This window comes from Cydia strobilella, chromosome 4, assembly GCF_947568885.1.
Source record: "Cydia strobilella chromosome 4, ilCydStro3.1, whole genome shotgun sequence".
NCBI lineage: Eukaryota > Metazoa > Arthropoda > Insecta > Lepidoptera > Tortricidae > Cydia > Cydia strobilella.
In genome coordinates, this window is record NC_086044.1 from 19,146,578 (window position 1) to 19,171,570 (window position 24,993).

The following is a 24,993-nucleotide window of genomic DNA, read 5'->3' on the forward strand; positions in this document are numbered from 1 at the left end:
AGAAAAGCATTATCACTGCAAGATATTAAAAGTTTACGATGAAAAATCACAAATAAAATATTTAAGACGTTATAATGACGTATCGTCTAAGGGGAAAAACGAAGACGCGATGCATAAAATAAATTATATTGAAAATCTTGTTATAGCAAATGCATCCAATCTCTACGTGAAACTAAAATTATTGATATTTAATAACAACATAAACAGAATTTATTTATCTCACAAAAATACTACAATTATGTAGTAGGTAAAACGATGTACCCTAATTTTGATTTATAATCTTTGTTGTGTCTTCCATCCTAAACAAAAATAAACAAATTACAAAAATAATACTAGTTGATTATAATACTAGAAATCTTTTAAGTAAAACAGAAATTATTGTTGTTTATAATACCAACATAAACAGAATTTATTTATCTTACAAAAGTACTACAACTATGTAGGTTAAATTATGTTAAGTACTCTAATGGACGACCGGTTTGGCCTAGTGGGTAGTTACCCTGCCTGTGAAGCCGATGGTCCTGGGTTCGAATCCCGGTAAGGGCATTTATTTGTGTGATGAGCACAGATATTTGTTCCTGAGTCATGGGTGTTTTCTATGTATTTAAGTATTTATATATTATATATATCGTTGCCTGAGTACCCATAACACAATCCTCCTTAGGCTTACCGTGGGACTTAGTCAATCTGTGTAAGAATGTTGCTATAATATTTAATGTTGATTTATATTCTTTGTTGTGTCTTCCATCCTAAACAAAAATAAACAAATTACAAAAATAATACTAGTTGATTATAATACTAGAAATCTTTTAAGTAAAACATAAATTATTGTTGTTTATAATACCAACATAAACAGAATTTATTTATCTTACAAAAGTACTACAACTATGTAGGTTAAATTATGTTAAGTACTCTAATGTTGATTTATATTCTTTGTTGTGTCTTCTATTCTAAATAAACAAATCACATGAAATAATAATAAAAGAAATTCATTCTTTTTTTTACCATACTCTGAGGGGTGGATATATGTAAGGTATACTGAACAACTGTTGCTATGGCGCAAACTCCGAAATCGCTAAAAAAAACAGCTGTTCTACAGAAAACATACTCTGTTCCACCGAAATGTATGAAACGGCAGATTTTTGTTTCGCGATTGCCCCCATAGTAAAAGTTGTAGTATCACACATTGTAACAATGACAATGTATGATTGATACAAATAAATAAATATGAATGAATGAATATGACCTACATATTCACATTCACCCCTCAATTTGGTCAGATATAACAATTTCACCCTGCATATAAATACAAATATTAGAAAAAAAACTAAAATAAAAATTACCTATATTATAACAACTTATCAAGGACATCTAAGAAATCCTTCTAGTGTCCGCTTCTGGTTACAAACATATTAATATTACTTATAAGTTATCAGGCGCATCGTATTGAGCATTGAGTGTTTAATCCTCTTCAGAATTACAAATGACGCTGACGCCTTATAACAGTTTTGTTTACACAATCTACAACCGATCTTAACATTTATGATAATGATAACTTTATTATCTATATGTAATGTAAGTAGGTAGGTACATTTTAATCGTAATCGAAGGTTCAGGCTTAATTTTATAAGACTCGTTTGCGTTCTTACGATAGGTTTTTTGGGTTAGTTAAGAGTAATGCTTATGATTCGGGTCTAAGATCATAATCGCTGTGTGCTATATACAGATAGGTATAAAGACTGAATAATTTCTAAGCCTATGGAGCAAAAATACAGAAAAAATATTCTTACATAGATAGCATGAACACACATGTACACACATACACTTACTTGTACCCGTATGATATGGGATAACTTCGATGTACCAAACTACACCACAGTTAATACAACTCGCGTCCCGCATAATAACGCCATCTAAAATTATAATATTATTATTATATCGTCGGGTGACAAGCAAAAGTCACTAAGTACCACCACAAGTTCAAAGCCATAGTGAACCGTATTATTATCCGAATAAGGTTGTTCAATTGTTTTTCAGTCATTAGTGAGTTTTGCTTGTCACCTGAGGATACATTATCCACCTTGCATCGTCGTACAATGTTAATAACTTATATATGCGAATAAAAAAATAGGACTAACCATGCCGTACTAATATTACGCAAGGGGACGCGATTCTGGCATCACCTCTGCTTGTCCAGATAAGAGCGTAGCCCTAAGCGATTGGCTAATTGGTTCGTATAAAAAAAAACAATAATAGCGAAGACGCGATTCATAAATTAAATTATATTGAAAATCTTGTAATAGCAAATGCATCCAAATCTCTACGTCAAACTATAATTATTGTTATTTAATACCAACAAAAACAGAATTTATTTATCTCACAAAAATGCTACAATTATAATAAAATTATGTACCTAATGTTGATTTATAATCTTTGTTGTGTCTTCCATTCTAAACAATAATAAAGAAATTACAAAAATAATACTAGTTGTTTTTCACGTTTAATACGATTTCCCGTATGACGCTTTTTTTGTTAGGTCCTCTCTGAATCATCTTAAGCGGGTTCTACGCTACTGTAGTAGGGATTCGAAATTGTTGTAAAGGGACGAAGCGCTTCTAATACCAGAACTTGCGATTTTCAAATCATCCCTCGCATAATATAATTTGTTACTATGGTAACAAATGTGTTCTGGGATATATTTGATGCGGACTGTATGAGCAATCCAATACCAGTTGATTTCAAATTTTATCAAATCTAATTATAGTTCAATTTGTGAAGGGATGATTCCTTACAAACTGCCGATAGGAAAAGCGTGTTCGAAGTTCATTGCCAAAACCTTTTTAAAATCACTGGCCTGTACATTTTCAATACATCAGCCACAGCGCGGCTCAGTAACGGTTGCCCAAAAAATGCAACACGAACTAATGTAAGCAACGACTGTAACAATATGTGAGGTTTTCAAGTTGAAGGTACCACATTGTCGCTTGTTGATAAGGTTGATTTCTAATTAAAGCTTTATAGAAATAGCGCCTTACTGACAAGCGACAATAAGTACCCTTTTGGTTGAAAATGGCACATATAGGTATTATACAAGTAACAGACTAATCCTCACCTACAATTTCCTTGATAATTACTACTCATACCAGGTTCAAGTGTCAGAGAAAGATAAAGCGTAGATTGCGTATAATTGCACTCAGCCATAATATAAATATGTCATACTTGACTCGATAGAAGTAGTCAGTGACGGGTCCTGTTGTAAATAAGATTGGCTCTATACAGGACACCATGAGAGTGGTATTTCTGCTGCCATTTTTGGTAGCGTTTTGTTTAAGTGACCCCATTGAGGAGGGCGAAGTTGATTGGTGGCAGAGTACCATTTTCTACCAGATTTATCCACGGTCGTACGCTGACAGCAATAACGATGGCATTGGTGATCTTAATGGTATGTTTAATTTTAATAATATAAAACTTTTTACGTTTTCATAATTTAAGTTTTTATATTTTTTCGAACCATAACAGAATGAAGTAATTGGACTTATTCTGACACAAATAATAAGAATAAGAAATCTTCCTAGTTTACATATTTATGATTCCGTTTTGTAAGTCATCAATGTAGTACTTTACTGACGTTATTATTTTTTATGTGTCGGACTCGCCCACCGAGGGTTTCGTACTTTTTAGTATTTGTTGTTATAGCCGCAACAGAAATACACCATCTGTGCAAATTTCAACTGTCTAGACAGTTGAAATTTGAGTTTGAGATACAGCCTGGTGACAGACAGACAGGCAGACGGACAGGGAGTCTTAGTAATAGCGGGTCTCGTTTTTACCCTTTGAGTACGGAACCCTAAAAACGCACATATTTCCTGGGTCTTAATATGTAATAATGTACAACATTTTATTAAATATTTTAGGAATCAGATCAAAATTAGAATACATTAAGGAAATTGGAGTTGGCGCGATATGGCTGTCGCCGATATTTCAGTCACCCATGTACGACTTTGGTTACGATATTGCGGATTTCTACGCAATCCATGATGAATATGGCACTATGGCTGACTTCGAAGCCCTTACAGCAAGGGCTGCAGAACTCGGTATGTGTGTGTGTGTAGTATGATTAACAGTTTTGAATGATTCACGGTTAGTTTCACTGCTTATATTGAGCGGAATATGGACCGTGATTACCTTTTGTATTATTTTCGAGCTCCCGATATTGCGAAGTAATAATAATAATTACACTATATTAGAAGGCAAGATAGAAGCGAGAAGAGGCCGCGGAAAACCACGAGCAAGCTACACACAACAACTGAAAGCGAAAGCAAATGTCGTGTCTTACAGGGACCTTAAGAACCAGGCCGAGGACCAAGAAAACTGGCGCATACTCCACCGACAAGAGCCATGCTCTTAAATTATGATGATGATGATGATATTGCGACGCAGTTACATGCATCTTGTTCACGAGTAACTGAAGATAGTGTTGGGTGTCAAAGTTTTGTAGATGAGAGAAAGGTCTACTCTCATTCGTGTGCGTCGGCTGCGTTCTGCGTAACACAAAACAAAACAAAAAGTAATCACGGTCCATATCCCGATCAATACAAGCCTAATGTAGTTTGATTGTTTTCATGGGCTGACCTTAACGATTGTTATTTAATTACGTATGTAACGCTCAAACGTAACTATTTAGTGGCGGAGTCGACTCTAGTTGATGTTTTTTTAAGTAAAATTATTTAGTACCTTTAGTAAGCGACTATGTATTCGAAAATTATGGATAGTGTATTATAATTAATTTATGGACACCAGAATCAGTGTTTCTATTAATATTATAGTAAAAATCTAATTTATAATATGAGTAATCCAAGCGACTGAAAATAAATAATACAGAATTCTTTTTTTAGGAATCAAGGTGGTATTAGATCTTGTACCTAATCATTCGTCTAATGAAAGTGAATGGTTCAAAAAAGCACTGGAAGGCGATTCAAAGTACTACAATTATTTTGTCTGGGAAGATGGTGTGATCGATGAGAATGGAACCCGACACCCTCCCAACAATTGGGTAAGAAATTAGATTACGTTAAAAGAAACTATTCAAACTTCATTTAAATACACAATTTAAAAAAAAGGTTAACTTTAATGGCCGCTGCAACCTTCCATGTTGGATAAAAGATACCGAAACGAATCTACAGGACATACATATATATAATAATATATACATATAATTTAATAATATGTTGATTGAATAATTTAATCCTTATATTTTATTAAATTTTAATGTTATATACGAACTGAATAATGCTTGACATGTAATATTTAAATTTTAAAATATTATGAACAAAATGTCTATGTCTACGTCTACATACAGGCATTTGCAGGACTTTAACAATTACGTGACTTATGGATCATTTACTGATTAAGTAAGAACACATTGCGCCATTAATTGGAATGTCATTACTTTTTACAGCTTAGCCATTTCCATGGTAGCGCCTGGGAGTATAGATCAGAAACGGGCAAATACTATTTACACCAGTTTGTTATTGGTCAGCCTGATCTTAACTACCGAAACCCTGAACTGGTCGCAGAGATGAACGTAAGGAAACTATTTTAATTTGCTTGCGAATAACCAATGACGTTTTGACGAATAACTATTAAATATTCCATTTTATATAGGTTTTTGATTAGGTAGGTACTGTTGGCTTTATATGCCGTTTCTACCAGGAATGGTATCTTGTGGATTATTCTTTAAATTGCACTGCCAGGCCCATTCATTCCAAGACTTTAGGCATATTGTAGGTAATACAGGAATATTATGCTTACTCGTAGAGAATGGGATTTTTGAGCCGAATCATCTGAAGTGGACATCCATGTACTTACCTGAAACGGAAAACAATATATACCTAAACATGTTGTTTTTTATATGAGAAACTTAAAAATATAAAAGTAAATAGATTATTTATTATTTTATTAAAAACGTACCTAATACAAAAAGGAAAAAGCTTAACTAGTTATATTTAAAAACAGTTTTATATTTTATCGTTACGTTTCAGAATGTTGTCCGTCATTGGCTAGGAAAAGGAGTAGCTGGATTCAGAGTAGACGCAGCAAACACTTTATTCGAAGTTGACAAGGAAAAATTTGGTGGCAAGTATCCTGATGAACCCCTGTCAGGAGCTGTGGGTGTGGCATTAGACGACCATGATTCGTTAAACCATATTTATACTAAGAACCAAAACGAAACCCCTTATATTATCTATGGTTGGAGAGATATTCTTGATGAGTTTAAAGCCCAAGATGGCATGTCAAGAACAATGATGACTGAAGTGTACGCTAATATTCAGGAAGTTGTCAAATATTTTGGAGAAGGAAACAGAAACGGTGCACAGATGCCATTTAATTTTGATCTAATTACTGACGTGAATGAAGCTTCGTCCGCCCCTGATATTAAAAGGGCTATAGACAAGTTCTTGACGTATAAACCTCTTGATAAAGATGCAAATTGGGTGGTAAGTACCAGAATTTACGCTTACAATGTACAATTGTACAAGTTGCAGGTGACCATAGACAATTTGCCATCGACGTAGCATAAATAAATATTATTGCTGAATTATTTGTAAACAGTAGCCATGGTTGCATTAGACTTGTATTTTACGAGTATTAAAGTAAAATGTGACGTTTGTTTAGCAAGTTTACAACGATTTTGATAGCACACGTGATGCAAGTGTTATTGTAAACGTCAAACTTTTATAAAATTATGACGTATAAATAACACTTACACTGTATGCTATCAAAATCGTTGCAGACTTTTCTTGGTCTAACTATGAAATTTGGTATTTCAGGTTGGCAATCACGACAACCATCGAATGGCAAGTAGATACGGCGCCACACTTGTTGATGGCATAAACATGATTGTGTTGCTTCTTCCTGGAGTCGGAGTTACTTATATGGTAAGAATTTTTTGCTAAATATTGCTTACACAAGGATTTAGTAGAAGTGAAATAATGTGGAAGGAGGTTTTACTTGTCATGCAATAATCGAAAAATTAGTTCGTTAATGCTTTTACTTGTAGTGAAGAACGTAGAAAAGACGTAAATTTATGAAGTAGTTATTTTATTACTGTTTTTATAATACAGGGTGAAGAAATAGGTCTATTGGATGGTGAAGTCACCTGGGAACAAACAGTTGATCCTGCTGGTTGTAACACCGATCCAGATAACTACTTTAGATATTCCAGAGATCCTGAGAGAACACCTATGCAATGGAATGCGCAGGCAAATGCAGGCAAGTGATATAAGATATCTTAGGTAAAAATAATAAAATATAAGTAAATTGGAGGCAAAAATACTGATAATCTAAAAAACAAGTTAAACATAAAACACAAACAGTAAATAAGACAGGTGGAGCATTCCACGAAACCCCTACAAATGCGAACTTTCTGAGGATTTACGGGTATAGGTTTAACAATGATAGGTGAAAAATACTCGTATAAGTAAAAGAAGTAGGTATAATATATGAAAAAATGCGCTTGCGGGACAGCTCATGGAATGACTAAGGTAAAGGTTGAATTGTAGGTCCACGCTGGTTAGTGAGTGTTGGGTGGGCGATAGTTTCACCGACATGTTATGAATTCGTACATTTGTGGAGCGAAGACTCCATCGACGGATATGACGAGAAAGGGTGACAGTTGCGTTCTCACAGGCGTTACTGTATTTTCGTGTATTCTCTTCTCCTGCGAATTTTAGAATGGATGCTACCGGGCGTGCCTAAACGCCGCGGTAGCATAGGTCTCCATTCCACACGATCCTTCGGTGATGACTGGTTCTTTAATAGCATTCCCCAAGCGTTTTAGCATAGTTCACAAAATAAATTGACTTCGTTGTCTTCGTTGTGACGACGTGTTATCAAACCACACCTTTTTCAACAGCATATTCTGTTCTTGTAACCTAATTAGCGCGGTTATATGAAAAATAAGTGTTTTACAAGTGTATGACTAGTAAATTTGTCTTTACAGGTTTTTCTAACGCTAGCACAACTTGGTTACCAGTAGCCAGCAACTACAGAACATTAAACGTGGAAGCCCAAAAGGCAGCCACCAGGTCACATTTGAAGAACTACCAAGCTCTATCAAAGCTCCGGTTGGACAGAGTGTTCCGACTTGGACGCTTTGAGTCACTTGCTTTGAACGAAGATGTATTTGCTTTTAAAAGGTAACCGTTTCATTTATAATTATAATGAATTGTATAATTTTATTTATTCAGGAGCCTAGAGTTACACAGATGAATGGGTTACTTCTCGGGTTCGAATCCTGGTAAGGACATTTGTTTGTGTGACAATGTCGTCGCCTAATACCCACTACACAGGCATTAATGAGCTTACTGCTGTACGTATATGATGGTCGTTCTTGTCTACGTGACAGCGTGATAAAACGGTATCCGTTACTTTCAATCCCGTGGTGTTAAAAAGTGACGGATATTTTGTCACGTGGATAAAGCTAACCATAATAGGCCTGCTGGGCTAGATCGATTTGTGTAATATTGTACAATATTTAATATATATTTTTTTTACTGTTTTCCACTGAGTATTGCCCAAAAGAGTGTTAATTTCGATATTAATGTATTTCTCTGTACTGCTAATTAGAAATTAATTTATTCGTTGCATTACCTGACGCATATTTACCATCACAATGCTCTTAGATCAGTTTATAATTGGATAAGATTTATAACTATGCATCTAATAAATATATATTTTAAAATGACCTAAGTTATTCTCGACCATTGGGTCCAATAGGAAATTCTAGGGTAAGACGATAAAGGTCAATATCGATTGATTGGAATAGCATGGTGACCACTAATGATGTTTACAGGTGGTACAACGGAGAGGTTTACCTTGTGGTAGTGAACATGCGAGACACGGCGCACGACGTGAACCTGACACACTTTGAACACGTCGAAGGTGACGTCACTGTTGTGATAAGGAGCGTGGATTCGAATAAGAACGAAGGGTTGGTGTTTTGTTTTTTTTCACTGATCAGTGTGATTCGCAGACAGGACAGACTTATTTAGACAACGTTTTAGATTACTAGAAAAACGCTTTTTTTCTAACTGTGCTTCTCTTTCCTTTTTAAAACATTTTTAAATTTTCCATACAAACACTAAAGTTTGGATTTATTGATGTTTATATTGAATTTCACCTTCAGATCAGCACCATATTATATATGAACATAATATTATTGTACTTTACTGCAAGTAAAGCCTTGTATACCTAAACATATATCAAGACTGCTCTCCACTTAATACGAGGTATCAATAATACACAGTAAGCACTTAAAAAGCTATAAATAGCTCCTGGTAGTCTTATAAGTGTTATTTATCTCCGTCCTTACTGCTGATAATAATTTCCTCTGTAACATATTCCTTAAGACCGATATCAACAAAAATACCTAAATATAATTATACAGTTAAGCTTAGAATAAATTTAAAAGTGGAAAAAATACTGCCTTGGGTGAGACTTGAACTCACGGCCTCTGGATCGATACTCCAGGGCTCTGCCAACTGAGCCACCAAGACCTCATTCATAGCTAGCGAATCTTTCCACCATATGGGTCATATGGGTTTATTCTAAGCTTAATAGTATCGTTTACAGACGTTTCTGCTTGTTAAAAATAATTATACAGTTTTCGATATTTATGTCAAATCTCATACAATATTTTGTGATGATTTCAGAGATGTTTTCTCCGCCTCTTCGGTCCCATTAGCTGGGTATGAAGCTGTGGTGTGGAAGGCCAGTGGTGCCACGGAGCTCAAGAGTCTAAGCATTGTTTCACTGTGTTTCGTTTATTTACTAGTCTATTTGTATTCAAATGCTAACAATTAGTAATTTGAATTTACTTGAATCAATTTAAACAGCTTTGTCATTGTAAAAAAGTGTATATAAATGCCGTTACATAATATAAGTAATAATTTGTACTTAATTAGATAAAGATGAGTGAATATATGAAATTATATTATTATTAATTTATTTATTATCTATACCATAATACTGAATAATGAAAAATATAACTATAAAACAAAAACTTGGTTTAATTTTTTTTCCATTTATAAAAGCAAAATGCGAAAGTCATCTAAATGGTCAATGTAATTAATTAATTAAATTATATTCAAAATAATTAATTAGTGACATAGAGCTTAATATCTAATAAGTTGTAGAGCTCTTTATTGTTCCACTAGACTTATATTGACCGGTATATGGACCGTTATTTTGTGTATTTTTTTGGAAGTTACAGTATGCATCTTGTTCACGGGTAACTGAAGATAGCGGCGGGTGGGTGTCAAAGTTGTGTTGTAGACCGCGCTCGGTCTACCCTCATTCAACAACACAAAAACAATACAAAAGGTAATCACGGTCCATATCCCGGTCAATAGAAGTCTAGTGAAACTAACCGTGAATCATTCAAAACTGTTATTGTTATTGTGTTGTATTTTATACTGTTATTATATTTCAAAATCATAATGAGCCATTTTAAATAAATAAAAATAACTTAAAGGAATAACATCAAAGCATAGTTATTATCATAAAAAAGTACCAGAAATTATTAATTTTAAAACTTAATTATACGCGATTTAGTCCCGTTTTATGATTAATAATGTGTAAAAATCGCGAAAGTTTACATCAGTGTAGTACCACTTAATAACAATGACAATAATAATGCCGGCTGCAACCGGTTCATGGGTGTCTATTGTTGCAACTGTGAACGGGTTCCAGCAGGCATTCTAGTCCACCCCTTGGAGTGTTGGATCTATATTCTCACGCAAGCATATCAAAAGAGCGGGATTTATAGGCCCGTGAAATCTACAAGGAAATACAAATAACACTAATAAGATAATAGTATGTTGTTAAAAATATAGAATCATCCAAATTCTTTTTAACTAACCGCTGTAAATTGTCGTCTTAATAAAAAAATACTTTACAACAATATTCAGCTGCATGATATTTACGCAAAGATTGCACATGTAACAAATATTCGAAATATCTATTTAATCCCATGGCTGCAGGTGTCTTGATAGTTTCAATCATCTCTTGAGAATAATCTTTATCGATACGAAGTAGATATCGGAATAATATATAAAGTGTGAACTTATGGATGTAACAGAGTTAAACGAGAATAAGCCGAGATGAAGTCGGTGTTTCTCTTGCCTTTACTCTTAGTTCTAGCTCAGGGGAGCACAGAAAACGAGAAAGAATGGTGGGAGACGACTATCTTCTACCAGATCTATCCGAGATCTTTCATGGATAGTGATGGGGATGGCATAGGGGATTTAAATGGTAAGTGGACTATTAAGAAATTATGCTATTTGTCGTTTAACTTTTTTAAACATAAACTAATGTATTTATCTCTTAGGGTGTCCGGATTAATGGGTCTATTGTGGTGTTCTTAAATAATCTTTATATTTTAACTTTAAGATCGAATTTGAAAGACATTAACATCGAATTCCACTGTCATCTAAACTACCGCCTAAAAATACTTTATATTTTTCAGGAATAACATCTAAGTTGGAATATTTGAAGGAAATAGGTGTCGGTGCCACTTGGCTCTCGCCTATGTTCTCATCTCCAATGTATGATTTCGGGTATGACATCTCTGACTTTTACGATGTCCACGATGAGTATGGAACTATGGAGGATTTTGAAAGACTTATCGCCAAGGCGAACGAATTAGGTACTGTCGCTAAAATAATAACTTCTTTTTTTTAATTTAAAACCATTAGATACATCATTTTAATTATTACACGAAATTAACTGTTTCATAATTCCAATTCACACAGGAAGCGAATTTTACCTTTACCAAAAAAAAACGATTTAAAGTATCAATTTTGCTAAGGAATATTATTTTACAGATATTAAAATCATTTTGGACTTGGTACCTAATCATGGCAGTAACGAAAGTGAATGGTTTGAAAAAGCCCTTCAAGGTGACGAGAAATATTTTGATTACTTTGTTTGGGAGGACGGAGTAGTTGATGATAATGGAGATCTGCAGCCGCCCAATAATTGGGTATTTTATTTTATAGTCTATAGTCAGCTTATTATTTTATAGTCTGAATTTTTTTAAATAGTATTAACTGTACATAAATGTTTCATAATATTATATTTTTACAGATTAGCGTTTTCCGAAAAAGTGCATGGGAGTACAGAGAGGAAGTAGGAAAATATTACCTTCATCAATTTGTCATCGGTCAACCAGACTTTAACTATCGAAATCCTGATGTGGTTGAGGAGATGAAAAATGTCATTCGGTTTTGGTTCGACAAAGGCGTCGCTGGATTCAGAATTGATGCTATCGCGCATCTTTTCGAAGTAGACAAAGATAAATTTGGTGGAAAATACCCAGACGAACCTATCTCAGGAAACAGTTTGGATGACCCGCTCAGTCACGGTTACTTGAACCATATATACACAACTGACCAAGATGAAACTTACGACATGGTTTACCAGTGGCGTGATATTTATGAAGAATATAAGGCCAAAGATGATTTTTCCAGAGTAATGATGGTTGAAATCTACGCAAGTCCTCAGAAAACAATGAAGTACTTTGGAGAGGGTGACCGCATAGGAGCACATATGCCATTTAATTTTGCATTAATTTCTGACGTCAACGGTGAATCTACGGCTGCTGAGATCAAGTATGCTGTTGATAAGTTTTTGACCTTTAAGCCCCTTGACAAGTTAGCCAACTGGGTGGTAAGTGTGACAGATATCTAAAGTTCCCATTTTAAATTGTGTCAAATGCAATGTAAATAATGACATTGCATTTCAGACCGGTAACCACGACAATAATAGAGTCGCTTCTAGATACAGCCCGAAGGTAGTGGATGGAATGAATATGCTTGTTCTTCTATTGCCAGGTGTTGCCGTGACTTATATGGTAAGACATATTTATATATAGGTATAAATATGAAATTAAAGATATACTTTAGCATTGCATTATTTTAATGATATTTTCTTTATCTTTTGTAATAACAGGGTGAAGAAATTGGAATGGTTGATGGTTACGTCAGTTGGGAGGACACAGTAGACCCAAGTGGATGCAACACTGATGATCCCATCAACTACTGGCAAGCGTCAAGAGATCCCGAAAGAACGCCTTTCCAGTGGAGCTCTGACAAAAATGCTGGTATGTCGATACATAAGGGTCAGAAATATGTTTTTCTAAAATAAACGGCAGACAAAACAAACAGATATTGAGACAGATATTTTGTATCCATAACGTAATTGTAATCTCTAATATTCTTGATATCTATGTCGATGCCTATCATAATTTGTGATAAAATAATAATATACATTGTTGTTTATATGTTATATTATAACATATTTCTATAGGATTTTCGACGGCAGACAAGACTTGGCTGCCTGTTGCTGAGGGCTATGAAAACTTGAACGTGGAAGTACAGCGTGACATCACGAGGTCACATTTGAACGTCTACAAGGCGTTGGCTCAACTTCGCACGGAACCCACATTCATATATGGCAGATACGAGTCAGGCGCGCTGAACGGAGACATCTTCGCTTTCCGAAGGTACTTTTCTTTATATAAAATAACAAAACTAGGTATTTATTATTCCAATATTTTCAAAACGATAAATTTATCGTTTTAAAACGCAACGCATGCCTAAGTTTAATTAAACTTAGGCATGTCGGCGGGAGGTTCATTATATATTTTGCTACAATTGGCATTGGTAATTTAACAGTAGATATAACCGTAGGGCTTCTGGAAAATTTCTTTTCAGGTGTCGCCAGTAATACGATGATAGGTCTATAAAATATTTTGCTAAGCCTCCCGTTAGGGACTATTATCTTTTTCATAACAATATTGTTAGATATGAAGTAACCTCGACATTGACAAACTAAGCCAGCAGTTACTTCAATATTTATCACAAGTACTTTATCTATAACTATCTCAACAGGTGGTACAATGGAGAGAATTACGTGATCCTCGTCAACTTCAGAGATGAATCTTACACTATCGACTTAAGCTATTTCGAGAATGTTACCGGGGAGTTGGAGGTCGTTCTTACTAGTATCCAGTCACCGAAGAATACTGGGTAAGTTTTTGTGTAACTATAAAAATTTCCAAATCGGAATAAAAGTTAAAAATAATAGGGGGTATTACTGCAAGGTTTTGTCGCCAGAGTGCACCACTAGCCCATTTAGTAAAGCATAGAGTAACTTATACATCCTGTGCCTTTTACAGTTTTTTGACTAGTTTTCAGAGATAATAAAATATGACATTGATGCACCAAGACGGTTTGTTTACAAAGAACCTACCGGGAAACGCGAATCCGAATATTCGCTATCTGCCTCTTTATAGCTCGAATATGCAAGAGTGCCAGAGATGTTAGATAACGAAATTTCGATATTCTTGTTTTGCGATAGACCCTCAGATTGTGGTAGTGGCGCCCCCTGCGCTGAGTTTCGCGTAATATTCCCTATTGATCAGCCAAGAACATAATTCCAATATAATTAACACAACATAATTAACTGTTTACCTAAAATAAAAACTTTAATCTTTTTAAACATAAGTATAATTTTAAAAAAGAAATTCTACTGTATCACAATAAAGCCTAGTTGTTTATAATTATTTAAAGGTAATTTACAAATAACAACAAAAATATTTATTTTACAGGGACTTGGTAGAGGCAACTGCTGTGGAGGTTGTCGGCAGCGAATCTTTCGTCGTCAAAGTTAAAGCATGAACGCGTCAAGACAACTTGATAATAAATTGATAATATAAGCAAGTTTAAATTAACAAATAAAAAATGATTTACAATCAACGACTTTTATTTAACTCTAGCAGTTATAGGATATCTACACAAATACGTAACTATAATACATGAATAACATAAATATAAAATTACCACGAATACCACGATATGCTTTAATGAATCCATAAAATGTTTATTTTGGATAAATTGCATTGCTCAGACCTATTTCGTATTTCAAAGTCAATCAAAATGCAAATCAATCAGAAAGAGTAAATTTGTAAGCTGGCGACGTATAATCAATCGAAACTATCATTTAAAACGCATCAATGTCCGCGCCGACCTGTAATTTATTTTGTATGGTTTAATTGTTATTGCCAGTTGATAGCTGTGGACTCAATTATTTAAAGTAATATTTATAGTAGCTGAAAAACATGATGCCACTACAAAATGTAATAAGCCGAGTTACAGGAATTTTCTAAACCCTAAACTTTACGAAAATATATTTCCCTTGCCGCTCAGGACATATAAAATATCAGTGATGGGATTTGCGCAAGTAGGTACAACCGAGTGTGTGCCATAAACAACCCGATCCAAACAGAATTGCATACATCAACAGCCGTCGGTGTGGAATGCACACAGCGCTACGTTTGTTGCAATGCAAACGATGCGATTGTCACTCCAGCGGCCTTTTGTGGACTATCAAAACATAACATGTGTCCTTTGATTGACAACGTCATTATCTCGTTTCCCCCCCCCCCCAAACAGGAGTATTGTACGTTTGATCGCTATGTCTGTGTGCCTGTCTGTGCCATGCGATTTTTTTTATTTCAAAACAGGTTGTCCACCGGTGGCTCATAGACATGTTTTATCGAAATCAGTTCAACCGTTTCATTGCGTTGGGGGTTTTTTAATTTTTTAATCACATGAAATTATTAGGAATTTAACAAAAAAGTGACATAATCCAAGGTTCTATGATCGCACAAATTTGAATCATTCGCGAAGTAGGCTGACTACAGGTTGTTTATCTAATAGCTCTTTAATTAAGTTGCTTTTGTTAGTCAAAATATTGATTGATTTGAACTAATTTCAACTTAATTAAAAGTTAAACTAAAATCTAAACGCTGCCAAAACTGAATTCCTTAAATAAAATCTCTTTCATAAATATTAGCGTTCAAGCTATAAGAGCACAAAATTCATAAAATTTACAAACTACTTTTAAAACCACAGGGCATAAAAAGTCTAATTAAAAACTTCTTTCTTAAGTCAAGTGGAAACCAACTCTAGATAAATAAAAAGCTCCCATTACACTTTTCTAAAACATTTAGCTCTGTCAAGTACTTACTGCGTTCTAGTTTACCAGCCTCGACTTTGACCCACAACTGGGGTACATTCACAACTACCTGGCACATAGTCTTATAAAAACCACTGTAAATGTATCCTCTTTCTCTTTTAAACTGTATGAAATTCTGCTACCGGAGTGTCAAGTGTAGTTTCAGTATTTCTGATGTGACCACACCTAAGCAAGCAGCATCTCTGTTAAACGCGGTATTCTTGCGCAAAATGCATTCACCAGCTTCCAGCAACCCTTTATAATTCTTTCTTTTATAATTCTTAACTTTAATGCTCAAATGATTATTATTTTCCAAGAATACGTTGCCCACCCTGCAAAAAGGATACTTTGCATTTTATTGGTGCCCAAACATCCGAAGCACCTACATAGGTCGTTGCGGGTTTTATCAAGCCTGGTTTATATCGTCGCCATTTTAGCAACACAAATATATGCACGTGTTTACGGCCAATACGGCTTACATATAGGTATAATACGCCAATACCCTATGCCCACAATCTCCGATGAATTGTTGAAAGGCTACATTCCACACCCCTGGGGGGCGGTGCGAATTATTGTTATGAAAAGGCTATGGATATGATGTGTGTCAGCTGTCAACAGTGATATTTATGGTTAAGATCACTTTCATAATTATTTATAATGCACATGCACGTACAGCGCACAACCTCCCGCTTTTTAAGTCGAAAATTCACAGAGCTCATTCTCTGACTTTATTTTACGGATCCAAATCAAGGGATCCAGGGGTCAAGTCAACCTCTCCAAAAGCGAATATTACAGTCGAGATGAAATGTTTTGCGAGGAGATAAACTGGAAAATGCCAGCAGAAGTCGCACCTCCGCGTTATTTAATAACAAAAACCCGCTGTTAAATTAAATTGCGCAGCGCTCCGTGTTTCTTCTTGCAGTGAAAAATACGCTTTTTAAAGTAATGTTATTTACGTGTGTGTCTGTTGTTGCGAAATGGGCATGATGGAATAAACATATGTTTATGATAATAATTTTACGGTATCAAAAGATGTTTTTAAAGAATGTATGGTAATTTTTAAACTTTAGCCTCGTTTAAAGTTTAGAATCAGCGGCAAACGCTGAAACCACTGGCCAGCCGTGGGCAAAAAATACCTCAGTCACTTATTATTCTTAATAATTTAGGTTGTCCATTATAAAACTAATAATATTAATTATCAAGAAATAATATTTTGATAAATTTGTAGTAGTAGTAAACTCTTTATTGTACAAAAATACATATTAAAAATTACATGGTACAAATAATAAGATGTACAAAGGCGAACATCACTTTGAGGGATCTCATAAATCATTTTTTTTTTTTTTTCTCTTCCAGTTCACCAACTTATCGTTGCTTTTCAAAGATTTTTTATGAGAATTAATTTTAAAACAAAACAAATAGAAAATAAATGAAATTAATTATAATCTGTAATTAATATCTGGGTGGCCAGACGGTCGGCCCGCAAAAGTTCACTTTGATAGCACCAATTAACTAAATTAACCTTATTATACATACAATTTCACAACCCCGACATTGCTGTCTTATTACACGTGCAATAATGTTCCTTTTTTGCCTGCATCTTAAAGGTTGCGATATAAAAACTGCATTATGAGGAAAGTGGACAACCGCTTCTTTATACAAACATATTTCCCATTTTCCTCTCTGGATTATAGAACAGGTTTACTTGATTTCTTGTACCAACCTATGTTTTTAAGAGCTTTCCAAATTTTTTATGGATTGTATTTTGCTCCTATCTGTCTGTCTAATCAAAAATTCGAAAAAGGCATGGAAGAGATATTAGCTACGGTTAATGTGACGTATTCTGCTCTTCTATTGTAAAGAGGTTTTTGTACAGTTTATATTCTTATTTTATTTATATTTTGTGTAGAACCTTGTCACCTTAAAAAGTTGAATACGTTGCCATATGATAGTAGTCTGAAAAACATCTTGATCATACCAAGACCTGTATATTGTTAATTTTCCCTGTGAATACATTTGTGCTCTGTTTAACAAGTGTTTTTGTGATAAGCGTGACCATTACAGTTAATATAAGTACTTATCAGATAGTGTAAAATATGTGCATACAATTTTCCATATTGTCATTGTCGTTATCCAGAGACGTACGTTTGAAAATGAGTACGTTTGTTTGGAAAAGCGATCGTCCAACGTTTGAAATTTTTAAATTTGATTGCAGAACGGATAAATATTTATCCCTTTATTGATGTCGTGTCGGTAGAATTGTACACAAAAATCATTTAATTGTACGTCAATTTACTGCGTATTTTTGTAAACAAATTGATAGCGTGCTAATTCGATAATAAATACTACGTGCCGGGATATTAACACTATAGAAAACGTTTACCTGTTTTCATGGACCTATTATTTACAACAGATATGATTTCAGAGCTTTAAAAATTGTTTGAATTTTTTTTTCGCTCCTAACTGTTATAATCAACTGTTTAAAATGTGTTAATTATTTATTTTTAAATGTTAGTATTGTAATTTGTGATTAATTGTATATTGTTTCTTTTTCTTTTTGTATTTTCTGTGTAAGTTAGCAGTGGTTTGGTATTTTACTGTCATACTGTTTAACTTGTTTGATAAAATAAATAAATAAATAATAAATAAATAAATAAATAAATATAGGACATTCTTACACAGATTGACTAAGTCCCACGGTAAGCTCAAGAAGGCTTGTGTTGTGGGTACTTAGACAACGATATATATAATATACAAATACATAAATACATAGAAAACACCCAAGACTCAGGAACAAATATCTGTGCTCATCACACAAATAATATGCCCTTACCGGGATTCGAACCCAGGACCATCGGCTTCACAGGCAGGGTCACTACCCACTAGGCCAGACCGGTCGTCCACAATAATGAACATGCTTTGTTGATTAATCGGTCACTTAACCATTTAGCAACAGGTAAACAAATTTAATGCGTGCTAATTCGATAATAAATACTACGTGCTGCTAATATCATTAAATATATTCACCAAAACGGGTTTAACTAGACCGTAACAAAAATCGCAATAACAACATAGATCATATTAATAAGACACATTCACACCTAAACAGCTTGTTAGACGAGTCTTACCGGTCAATTCGAACAACGTGATAATTAATAGATACGAGAACAATACGAGATCTAATAGATACGTTATAGTTTAGTTAGTCCAACAAAACGACTATACACTAATTAATTTATTAATCAAAATGATCCTGAGTGGGATCATGAATATTGAGTTCTACAATCAGACTATGACCTTGTTCAAAATGGCAGCACTTAGCACCAAAACCTTAGGCTAGTAGTTCGTTTTGCTTTTGAAATTGTTCGGGTTGTACACAAAAAGTTCTATTTAACCAAAGTCATTCTAAGCCAGGAGTCAACAAGCGCTGACTTAATTCCAAAACTATCCGGTCAATTCGAACAACGTGATAATTACTAGATACGAGAACAATACGAGATCTAATAGATACGTTATAGTTTAGTTCTCAACTAGTTATCTTTTGCAGTTCGATTCGAGAAACCAGTTGTCATTCCACGCTACAATTATTGTGACGTTTTGGGATATCCATTAGATATCCATTGGATGTCTAAGTAATATCTTAAGCAAATCTAAAGAGATCGTTCAAGAGGACAATCGGAATCGCGGAAATTTCTAATTTGACATGACTTTCCTAAATATCTCGTTATCGTTTTTGTTTCATATCTAGTGGATATCTAGTTGATATCTAGATTATTGTTCGAATTGGCCCATTAGTCAAACAAGAACTCCGTTTTTAAAAAGGGCTTAACTGATTCAATTCAATTCCTCAGATATGACACTTAATCTAAGCAGGTTACAAGAAAAATGTAACAACGTTAAAAAAGACTTAAGTGTCATAGTTAAATAAGCAGTGGAAGGCATTTTGTTTAACAAAGTATAATGGCCGTCAGACCGGTCGTTGCAATGGGCGGCAAAATGCCAAACGTAAATAAGGTATCGGGTTTCTAAAACGGAACTAAGTTGTCGTAGAATTTTAGATCAGTAAGTCAATTAGCGTAATTATTCACCATCTTCCTCGCTTGGCCCGAAATTTCGCCACGACTTATGTGAGCCTGGGGTCCGCTTGGAAACTAACCCCAAGAATTGGCGTAGGCACTAGTTTTTTTCGAAAGCGACTGCTATCTGACCTTCCAACCCAGAGGGTAAACTAGGCCTTATTAGGATTAGTTGGGTTTCCTCACGATGTTTTCCTTCACCGAAAGCGACTGGTAAATATCAAATTATATTTCGCACAGAAGTTCCGAAAAACTCATTGCAAGTCGCACGCTCTTACGGCAAGGCCACCGATGATGACGATGACGATGATAATGATCTCTTTCATTTGATTTGTAACACAATATAGTTTAAAAATTCTTTATTTTTTTAATTTCCTCATTTACCCCCCAAAAGTGGCCTTCATGTATAAAATTCATTTGTTTACGTGACATGTCCGTCTTTGGGTCATAAACTTACATATGTGTACTAAATTTCAACTTAATTGGTCCAGTAATTTCAGAGAAAATATGCTGTGACAGACGCCGTCAGACGGACAGACACACGAGTGATCCTATAAGGGTTCCGTTTTTTCCTTTTGAGGTACGGAACCCTAAAAATATATTTTAATAATAGAGTCAAACCAAGAAAAGTCTGCAGAGATTTTGACAGCACACGCAGTGCAGGTGTTATTTTAAACGTCAAATTTCTATGAAATTATGACGTATAAATAACAGTGGCACTGCTATACCTAGGTACCTAAATAATATGATTAATTTGTGTCTATATGTAGCGTTAAAATCTGTTTTTAAAATTTGTGTTTGTTACAGCGTTTTTTTTATCTATTAATACAATTAAAACTAGTTTTCCTAAACGACAAGTTACTTCTCCTTAATCAAAATGAACTAGTTTTAACAAAGTACCTTGTTGACAACAATAATCAACTACTGGTCAAAAATTAATAACAATTAAAACTTGTTATTCCTAACTAGATAAAACGCAGTCTTTTGTAATTAGAGGTTGATCTTAAATAGCTAAATTTGATGTGAGCGTGCCGCCACAAAAGTTTTGTGTCCTCTGTCTTATGGTTTAAGGAACTTTTGCAATCTGCTCAATGTTGAACTAAAAGATTTCTGGGCAAGGACCACATGTTTATTGAGAACATTGGAAAGAAAAAAGATACATATTACATTACGTTTCCGGTCTTCTGTAGTTTGACTACTGTTTCTAATTTACTGTGCCTCGCTTGCATCAGAACAAGTCGGCGGTGGACAATAGTGTGACGGATCACGTCAAACATCGCCCAACAATACCTGTGCCGCGGGGGCACTTACCGCGACGCTTAACAATAACTTGCATGCAATTTGACAGGGGAGTAGCTAGCGTTGTGACTTGCATTTATTTAATACTTGTTTAGATGTAATTAATTACGGACCCCATTGGAACTTGACGCACCGAATTGATACAGTGACAGGTCTTCGGTTGGTACAAGCAAAATTCTTAACGGCCATCGGTGGTGCTTGTAATAGGTTCATTGTCAGTTAACGATGTGGACTTTTAATATCAGTCTGCCAACAGGGAGAGATAGCGGGAGATCGTGCAAAGAGCTGTGTCCGCCTCTACTACCGATGCGGACGCCTCAACGTGACCACGACCGCTCTGTCAAGAGCGATACGACAGAGAGATACAATGGGACGCTGTACGCAGTTTATAAAAAAATCTCTTTGGAGTATCAGCATTTTTTTAAATACATATTATTATTAAAAAAAATTGTATAAACTTTTGCTGATGTAGGAAACGACGTAGATTCTGAATAAAAGCTCCGACGCATTATACAGGAGCCACGGTTGCCCCTACATCTCCGGACTCACGTCTTTCCGCTTCCACGGCTCGAAAATACACAAAATCTAAAACAACACAAAACCTAAATTATAATTAAAACTCAAAACCTTTTTTTTTGTTCAAAAGAATTCAATACAAACAATCCCTTTATAATAATTCAACTACTATTTACAACGAATAATTTTGTTTAAGTATGTACAAAGCTACAAAATTAAATTAACGTTGGTTTAAGTAGATGTCACTACCGCTGCATGGGCATGATGGAGTAATTACTACCGCTTTGATGTAACCAGCCGTCTGCCTTTGGTTGTCGTTCCCAATGCTTAGCGCTAACTCGATTTAAGCATGGATTCCGTTACTTTTTTCTTTAACCTCTGCCCCAGTTTTCGCAAATCAATTCGAGGTTTGTTACATGACCGTTGTTGCTGACACTGGTTCTCATTGCCGAAAAATATTTCGCCGAATGTCATTTCCCAAGCAATTTTTCGCATAATTTCATTTCGCCGAATGATCAAGATGCAACTCAACATAATAATTTCTATTATTTCCAAACATTACAGTTGGCAACTGAATGTTTGGAAAAAAACTTAAAAAGGCACTTTTAAAAATGCAACGTTTTAGATAGCAGAATGACTTCGTAAGTCTAATAAGATTCATAAAGAGTTTAAGTATTTTTGTAATTTGACATCGTTCGACATGCAAAAGTAGTCGGCTTATGGCTATTCGCGCGCTGTTTGGCCGCAGTTAACCTAACACTCTCCTCCTCGCTTCGCTCGCCGTCGCACCTATCTTGACTCTATCAAATGACTAGACGTTATCGTATTAAAAATATTTAGACAAATGAATGATTTGGCAGAAGAAATTTATTCCGAATGTTGTATGTCATAATAATAATCTATTTAACAATAATTCTACCAAGTAAAAATGAAAGTTTGCCGAATGTTGGTTGCCAAAGTACCTAAATCATTTGCGAAAAGTAGAATTCGGACAATAAAACTTCGGCGAAAAGACATAAGACCGCCGACACTTTTATGTACGGTACGTGAGATTCTCTTTAGTAAATTGTAACAACACTTAGAGGCTAATTCGAACAATGAGATACGACATCTACTAGTTCTACAAACGATATGGATTAGATATGTCATGTCAAAAATGACGTTTTTGTTTGAAGAAACGTCATTTTAGACACTGATATCTAATCCACATCGTTCGTAGAACTAGTAGATGTCGTATCTCATTGTTCGAATTGGCCTGTTACTCATGTCAACATGAGTCATGTCTGTCACTGCGCATGTGCATCCCCATTCCGTCGTGTACTACTTATAAAATTTGGTATACTAAAATCACGTTCATTGATTAAAACATAGCTTTTATAATTAACGCTACGCCACTAATCAATACATAAAGATGTTAGTTATAACATAGGAAAAGCATTTATAAACACGCTCAATGCAGCATGGAGGGTGAGAGTCCCCATACATGTATAATGTTTACGAGTAAATAGGAGTACGAGTTACATATTCCAGCCAAACTTAAGATTGGTTGTGCCGTACAAATGGATAACCTGAAGCGATCGCTTGAACTAGGCAGACGGTGGCAATAACAGAACTGTCTTGCTCTCTAATATGGAAGTCCTTTGGTGTGCCGATCGGTGATTAGTGCTCTGCTTTGTAATAGTTATGGATTACTTTAGATGTTATCGGGTTTGATTTGTGAACCTAATGGTTTCTATGCTTTTAATAGATATATACGGTCGATCGTCAATTTTATTTTTATCTGTAAACAAAAGTTATGAATACGTACATTATATTGTTAGTGTGATTTAGATTGGGCAGTTTGTATAACTTATGAACTCATAAACTTTAAGAGAAAGATAGGTAATATGCAGTTTAGGTATCTTAGCAGCGAAGAAGCCAATTCACAGATAAAAAAAAACTACATTTCTTATGGGCTTTTACACACATTTTCTATAATAATTGGATTTAACTTAGAATTATTTTATCCAGCATTTATGCCTAGCTACTTATATACTGGCTTACTTTTTCTTCTATACGTACCAACCCAGCCTGTACCAATCCTCTAACAATACTCATGTAACTATCAGATCATTCAAGTACTCCTTCACGGTTTTCTTTTTGCCGTTTTCCTAATGTTTCTTTTTTTGCCCTGCCCAAGACAAGATCCCTTCAACCGAAGCAAAACTACTAAATTATGATAATTTACGACAATTTTATGCGGAGCGTACATCAAAGACTACCGACTGGTTTCATCTAGGCCGGGGTAAAAGTACAACGCAAAAGCATAATTTAATTGTTTGGTTACGGGCCAAGACACACGTGGAATGTTTGTCGGGCACTTTAAAAATGTAAGTTCAGCTCTCAGCGCTTTTATGCAACGTATAAGGGGCTTTCACGTCTCGGTCTTACAAGTACTTAAGTAAGTATAAAACAAACGCCTACAATCTTAATATGGGGCAAAAAAACTAATATGAGAGCAGCATTGATCAATCGATACAATTTACTATTAAAATATTTTTTCTATTCTATTCCCGATCTTAACATAACTGAAGTTGTGATATTGGTGATAAATTTAAATCAATTTGAAATCGTAATTATCCTTAATTTTTAATATTTTCAACTTCGAGAAAACATAGGACAGAGACAGATGTTATTTTATATTTTCTCTTAATTATTATTTATCGTATACATTCCAAACTTTTTCCATGAAAACGTAAAGAAACTCAACATCGTTCAACTATTCCTCACATGGTCACGCCTGTGAGAACGTTTCTAGTAGTTCCCAGCTCATTAAAACTTCCGTATCAAGTGCTCGTCAAGTGTGTTGAAAGTTAAAAGGACTCTCGCGTGAGGAACTGTTCTAACGAGTACTTATTTCCTTTTGAATTCGGTAGACTAAAGAACAGATGCGCTGGAACTATTCCGTTTTTGTGTAAGAAGTGTTTTTGCTTTCGGATTGCAACTGGAAAATAGTTACTGTTACTGCTGCAATGTTGCGAAG

At 34.8% G+C, this 24,993-nt stretch overlaps 3 protein-coding genes and 1 long non-coding RNA gene across 7 annotated transcripts in view; 3 read left to right on the forward strand and 1 right to left on the reverse strand.

The window, feature by feature from the left end:
- LOC134740814 (dual specificity calcium/calmodulin-dependent 3',5'-cyclic nucleotide phosphodiesterase 1-like) overlaps positions 1–24,993 on the reverse strand; it is a 541,857-nt gene that overhangs the window by 175,378 nt on the left and 341,486 nt on the right. The gene's annotated exons all lie outside the window — the stretch shown is intronic.
- Positions 1–24,993, forward strand: part of LOC134740852 (uncharacterized) — a 124,505-nt gene that overhangs the window by 43,286 nt on the left and 56,226 nt on the right. The window lies entirely within an intron of this gene.
- LOC134740818 (maltase A1-like) lies at positions 3,238–9,929 on the forward strand. Its single transcript, XM_063673458.1, has 10 exons — positions 3,238–3,442; positions 3,915–4,094; positions 4,896–5,053; positions 5,459–5,584; positions 6,042–6,497; positions 6,831–6,938; positions 7,125–7,272; positions 8,003–8,198; positions 8,855–8,992; positions 9,714–9,929. Exons 1-10 carry the CDS (start codon positions 3,286–3,288, stop codon positions 9,862–9,864), a joined length of 1,818 nt encoding a protein of 605 aa, XP_063529528.1. The 5' UTR covers positions 3,238–3,285; the 3' UTR covers positions 9,865–9,929.
- Positions 11,010–14,777, forward strand: LOC134740791 (maltase A1-like). The gene is made up of 9 exons (XM_063673407.1): positions 11,010–11,313; positions 11,528–11,707; positions 11,886–12,043; positions 12,148–12,729; positions 12,806–12,913; positions 13,012–13,162; positions 13,369–13,564; positions 13,953–14,090; positions 14,672–14,777. The coding sequence occupies exons 1-9, from the start codon at positions 11,163–11,165 to the stop codon at positions 14,739–14,741; spliced, it is 1,734 nt and encodes a 577-aa protein (XP_063529477.1). The 5' UTR covers positions 11,010–11,162; the 3' UTR covers positions 14,742–14,777.

Coding starts and splice junctions, on each gene's coding strand:
- LOC134740818 (XM_063673458.1), top strand. CDS start 3,286: ATGAGAGTGGTATTTCTGCTGCCATTTTTGGTAGCGTTTTGTTTAAGT. Junction 4,095..4,895: donor AGCAAGGGCTGCAGAACTCG/GTATGTGTGTGT, acceptor TTCTTTTTTTAG/GAATCAAGGTGGTATTAGAT. Junction 6,939..7,124: donor GAGTCGGAGTTACTTATATG/GTAAGAATTTTT, acceptor TTTATAATACAG/GGTGAAGAAATAGGTCTATT.
- LOC134740791 (XM_063673407.1), top strand. CDS start 11,163: ATGAAGTCGGTGTTTCTCTTGCCTTTACTCTTAGTTCTAGCTCAGGGG. Junction 11,708..11,885: donor CGCCAAGGCGAACGAATTAG/GTACTGTCGCTA, acceptor ATTATTTTACAG/ATATTAAAATCATTTTGGAC. Junction 12,044..12,147: donor TGCAGCCGCCCAATAATTGG/GTATTTTATTTT, acceptor ATATTTTTACAG/ATTAGCGTTTTCCGAAAAAG.